General features: G+C 36.8%; 1 protein-coding gene across 1 annotated transcript in view; it reads right to left on the bottom strand.

Annotated features, from left to right (window-relative positions):
- snx2 (sorting nexin 2) overlaps nucleotides 1–6,000 on the bottom strand; it is a 56,025-nt gene continuing 50,025 nt past the window's right edge. Inside the window, exons 13-15 of the mRNA XM_063068714.1 lie at nucleotides 1,253–1,333; nucleotides 1,099–1,170; nucleotides 1–482 (exon numbers count right to left, since the gene is read on the bottom strand). Of these exons, the coding sequence (XP_062924784.1) occupies nucleotides 432–482; nucleotides 1,099–1,170; nucleotides 1,253–1,333 (204 nt within the window). The 3' untranslated portion in view covers nucleotides 1–431. The remainder of the gene's footprint in view (nucleotides 483–1,098; nucleotides 1,171–1,252; nucleotides 1,334–6,000) is intronic.

Below are 6,000 nucleotides of genomic sequence, written 5' to 3'. Positions count from 1 at the left end.
TGAAGTATATCTCTTTATTATAGTAACAAAGATCAAAATTCATGATTTCTATACAGGAATGTTGAATTTGTTTCACAATTTACAATTAGTTATATGAAAATTCAGTAATAGATCTCTCAATGAAACAAGTGTCATTACAGTAAAATCTCAGTTCCAGCACTGACAATGCACTTCACCGCAAAAAACTTAAGCTGCACAGTGGTGTTCAATTCAGCAACTACTGCAGAATTTCATTCCACAACCCAGTTCATTCTGACTGGATTAGGCCATGCAGTTGGTTGACAAAATGCGAGAAATTTATTAAACCACTCCTGCAATGCAGTATTACAATTTAAAATATATGTAGTGGTTATATTGGAATTCTGTGGTCAGTGCCTAGTACGGAACTAGTTGTAAACAAGAGACAGGCCACACTTCATCTCATTGGAATTTCATGCTATTGCTTTGGCTTCTGGCAGGAATGCCTCCCAGTATTTAATTAACTGAAAAAGATTAGAATCAAGATTTAGAAATAGAAACATTCATATAATCAATTACTTTGAATATTGTACCTCTCATGATACAACACAGGAGCTATACATCCTACTGAAGTACTCCCTGCATTCAAGAGGGCATGTCGCGCCCAAAATGTAACTTAAGTGCATCTCCCTAGTTTGGATTATACTAAGGCATATACATATACAAAATACTATTAGTCTTCCCTGGAGATGCGAAGTCTAGTCTCATCTTTTCCCTTGCACATTCTACCACTCCAAATTCAGATGTATGCCCAAAATATAGTTTGGCTACTACTGCAAAATTTTAAAAATCCTTCTATTACTGGACTATATCCACCTGGCAGATATGTTATGACTCCACACTGACTGCCAATATTTGAAAATCCATTTGTACTTGACTTTGCTGAAAGGACAGATTTTCCAGAAAAATCAGGTCAGCATAAAATCATAATTCAAACAAGGTCCACAAAATGACATTTAAAACAGATACAGCCAAAAAAAAAAACAACAGTAATATCAATATACTAATATCTAATCTACATCCATGGCCAACAGACTATTTGTAACTCTTAACAGAATCTCCAGGTGGTTATCAACTTACTTGTTGCTGCGTGTGCACTAAAGATTCAAGGTACTTGATTATAACAGATTTGAAATCCTTTACCCTTTCTTTCTATAAAGAAAACAGAAACAAGGTTAAAAACAGCTCAAAGTGCTTTACAGAGCTAAATTTACAGAAAGAGCATTTCACCCACCTCAAATCTGCCCACTTCCTTGCGGATAGTTTTTGAGATTTGTTCAAAATCCCTTTCCCCTTGTTGAACTCTTGCCTCCCACTGTAAATAGAAGGAAATAAATTAAGTGTTAGATCTGTAATCATGTTGCTAAGCGTTCAAAATTATCACCAAAAGCTAATAGCAAAACTAGTTGGATTTCATGCAATAACAGCTAATTAAAATTTGATATCCCCAAGTATGTTCAGGATTCAATTTAGTATGCAAATTTGAAGTGGGAAACAAATTTACTGGATCACTTTAAACATTAAAAACAATGTTCTATTACACTATGATCTTTGAAATTTGCTCATTTGCACAGCCAGTCAAGTATAATTTCAAATGAACTTTTTTTAAAAATAAATCCTAAAACAGTCCTCAAATTTTCAGCCACAAGTTTGGTTTATGAAAATTCCAAGAGTATTAAATGTGAGAAAGACTAGGCAATTCAACACACTAATCCTTAGACACACACTGATTCAATTCTCAAAACCAGTATGTTTCACAGTTGTTCAAAAGCCTGTTCATGATTTTCTAATAGCTGACAATAATACACAATCTGGTTTAAAATTAAAACTGCATGGAAATGTCAAAACTATAACTAATCTGGAATGAATAAAGCTGGCAGTCAATTCCATCTCCCAATCTTAGGAATGTACATCTTATTCCAACTTTATATCTAACTTTGTCACATTATTTCACCGTTTTACATTGATCTTAGCAAGGCCCCACTGGATTTCATTCAGCTGCAAAAGAAACTGGCTGCCTCAAATTTTGCAGCTGTCTACAGTCCAAAATCTATTAGTTCATTCCATACTAATAAGACATTCCTTATTCTTCAGGTTTTAATAACAATGTTTGATACTCCCTAAACACCCACTTAAACACTTCCCTGATAATTCCATCCAAATTTGATCTGGCTAACAGGGTCAGATCTAAAACAGAGGCTCTTTGCAACAACTCAAAAGCATCAGTTTCCATTTTAATGTCCAATTCACAGAGTATCCCAAAGAATGTTCAGAAATATCAATCTAATTACAGTAAATGTGCTCCTACAGATGAAAGGTTTGCAGTAAAATTTAATTATTGAAAGCTTTGAACTCCATTATGACATTCCTAATAGCTATACAGTAAAACATGCCAGTTTCAGAAACTTTCCCAATTCAAGAATGGCTGCATGTCCATTTAACAAATGGAAGTGCCTACCAGAGGCAAAGCACAGAGGTTTGGAATGCAAATTTTTTTTTGCCACAATTCCCGAATCCAAATCTATTTACTAGAATTGCATATCTATGTAGTTAGACAGTACAGAAACAGAACAGCCTATCTGGTCCATACCAGCCAAGGTATCCCATCCAAGCTTGTCCCATTTGCCAAGAAACAGGCCCATCACCTTCTCAATTTTTAAAGTCCAAGTACTGTCCAACTGTCTTAAAAGTTACTGTACTTGCCTCACCATGGTCTAGCAGCTGATTCCACACAGTGTTTAAAAAAAAGTTGCACAAGTTCCTCTCAACTCTTTCCCCTCTCATCTTAAACCTATGTACTCTAGTTCTTGATATCCCAACTTTGGGGGAAAGGAGTGTCCTTATCTACATCCCTAAAGATTTTATACACCTCTATAAGATCACCTCTCAGTTTCCCACATTCGAAGGAATAAAGTCCTAGCCTGTTCAACCTCTCCCCATAATTCAGTCCCTCAAGTCTTGCCAACATCTTGAAAATCTTTTCTACACATCTACCCCATCACAGAGTGACCAAAACTGAACACAATACTCAAAGTCTGCCCTCAGTGTCCTGTACAACTGACCCTGACCTCCAAGCCTTTATATTCAATGCCTGACTGAAGGGGAACATGACAAAAACCACTGACTCAGCTGATCAAGATCCCCTTGTAATTTTTGATACCTTTATACCATACCACCTTATTTTAGTGGTATCTACAGACTTACTAACCATGCCTAGTACATTCATGGCTACAGATAAACAGTTGTCCAGTACCAATCCCCAAGGTGCACCACTAGTTATGGGCCTCCAATCTGCAAAACAATTCCTACCATCAACCATCTGCTTTCTACCATCAAGTCAACTGTGCATCCAATTAGCCAGCTCTCCCTGGATTCCGTGTGATCTTACCTTCCAGAGCAGTCTACTATGCAGAATCTTAAAGGCATTACCGAAGTCCTTATAAAACATGTCTACTGCCCTGCCCTCAGCCTTCTTGGTTTATCCAGGCTTTAATTTCACAAATCACACCCCCCCCCCCACCCCCAGTTGCCTATCACTCCTACTGAGCTGGATCCACCTATTGGCTTGTGAGCTCTTATTCTACCCCTTTTCACCTTTTTATACTGGCTCTCTCCCCCACTTTCAGTCCAAGTGAAGGGTCTCAACCTGAAATGCCCACTGCCCAGATGCTGACTTCTTCCAACATTGCATTGCTCCTTAATTTCACAAGGCTGTATACAAACCTAAACTTAACCAATTATCCAATCAACTGCAAAGTGGAAAGAGTTTCAGAATTATGGTAGCAGGTACATTGGTGATACAAGCCAAGTGGCATTAGAAAATAGAATGAAGGAAAATTTCAGGTCAGTGTACCTTTGCTGGCCAGCTTTTATAACTGCCTCTTAACTTTACCTTACTGATTGGGTGGGTGCTAGAAACTATTTGAAGAGCAGCTGACAAACTTGGGCGGGGGGAACTACCAAATTTATCCGCAGAACAATATGTACAACTCAATTTCCAGCATTGTTTTATTACAGCATCCACAGTTTTTTTTTGCATTTTCAGTTTAATATTCACTCATGTTCCCACATGCCTCATCCATTACATATAGCTGTTGTCTGAGCACAGCCAGTGATTGGAAAAGATCCTCAATTTCAGTTCTAATGGACATTCCACTGGTAAAATTTCACTTTTAATGGTGCTGATTTGTTGACAACAAATGCTTAATCTCTGCAAAGTGTACAAATGGAAGTAGCACCATCCGCTTTCATGTTGGATAAAATTAGCTTGAAGTATTTATTCTAATTCCTGTTGCACAAAGAACAATGATACTCAATGATCAGACAGACAATTGATTATCAATCTTGTGTGACTCCTTGGTAAACTCAGCTTTAAAAGCACATTAAAGACCAAAGATTAAATATTCATAAAAGACCCACCACTGACTAAAACATGCAATATCATTGGCAAATACTTTCAAAGCAGTCGAGAGAAATTTTCATGTCCTCATGAAGTATCAATGCACCTATTAAATTAAGTGCAGTGACTTTAGGTATAGTATTGTTTCCTATTGGACAAACTGCAAGGATGTATTTTGAGTTAGAAACTATTTGACCAATGTAACATTTTTATGACTGCTTATTATAACAAGTTTGCTGAAAAGCAGACAATGGCTGAAGTTCCACACCTCAAATTTTTAGAAAGCTAGTTAAGCCAATCCATTTGCATCTACTTGGATCAAATATATTTTTGGATAAATTCCAACATGTGGTCCAGCAAAGATCGAACAAGTTCATTCCAAGTACTAGCTGAAGCTCTTTCCTTCTATTCTGCACCAAGTACACAAATGCTAACCAGGGCACAGGGCATAAGGGCACGGATCAATTTCAGCATGGAAGTAGACAGTCCTGTCAATAACAGCTTAGGCAAAATAATAAAGTAGTGCCACCAGTGGAACCAAGCCCAAGAAGGACTTTGCTTCAGGGAAGGCAAGGTGGAAATAAACTGCATACAATTTCAAATATATAAAAAATTAAAGTGGAAGTGAAAAAATGGCAGCTTGGGGTTTGGTATTGGACCATTGTTATCTATGAATATATCAACCAGAACTGATCACAAGCAGCTTTAGAGGAATTCAGTAAAGTTACAGTATATTACCACTAATGTAATTTGACACAAGCTGTAGCAGTCACTCAAACCAGTTTAAAATTCTTCCTACCTCCTCAATCTCCTTGTGAAGCAGAGTAAAACAAAAATTATACAAGTTAAGACCATTTAACAGCTCATCTTCCTACCACTTAATTTTACTTAAACTGCACTCTCCTGAAAATAGTTTATAACTTTGGAATTCTGCTTCTAATAGGTATATTTAGTTTAAGCATACCAATAGTATTCATGATCAATACTTGAGATTTTTACCTTGGATTTTCACTTCCTACATTGCTACAAAACAAGTTTTATGAATTTAAGCATAACATTGTTTTCCCTAGCCAGAACGTCCTAAAGTTCAAAGCATATTTAGTTACTAAAAGCAGTCAGTGGCAATAATTTCTTTAGTTTGCTGTACAGTATCAAAAGCTTTTCAACACAAGGACAAACACAATAGGTTCGGATTTCAGTTCAAAAGGGTGAGTATTAAAAAGCAGCAATAAAAGTGCAAGCTGTAGTGGACATGATTTGAAATGTAGTAAATAGCATTTAGACAGGTACATGGATAAAAGTTTACAGGAATATGGGCTAAACACAGGCAAATGGGACAAGATTGGGCAGGAAACTTGGGCATGCACAAGTTTGGCAGAAGAACCCACTTCACTGCTGTACAAGTATGACTATAAATAGCAGCTACAAAACAAAAATGTTTGAATACTACAGAAGATAAACATTGTGGAAGTGGGACAAAGTAGATAATTTGAGGAAGCCAGCAATATGTTATATATCTTTTTGCATCTTTAGCTTAACCACGAGGAGCACGACCAAAATATACTGGTGGATTACGATCCAAT

This window comes from Mobula hypostoma, chromosome 16 (assembly GCF_963921235.1).
Source record: "Mobula hypostoma chromosome 16, sMobHyp1.1, whole genome shotgun sequence".
In the NCBI taxonomy this organism is placed as follows: Eukaryota; Metazoa; Chordata; class Chondrichthyes; order Myliobatiformes; family Myliobatidae; genus Mobula; species Mobula hypostoma.
Note: the sequence above shows the minus strand (reverse complement) of the source record. Positions and strands in the feature narration are given on the sequence as shown.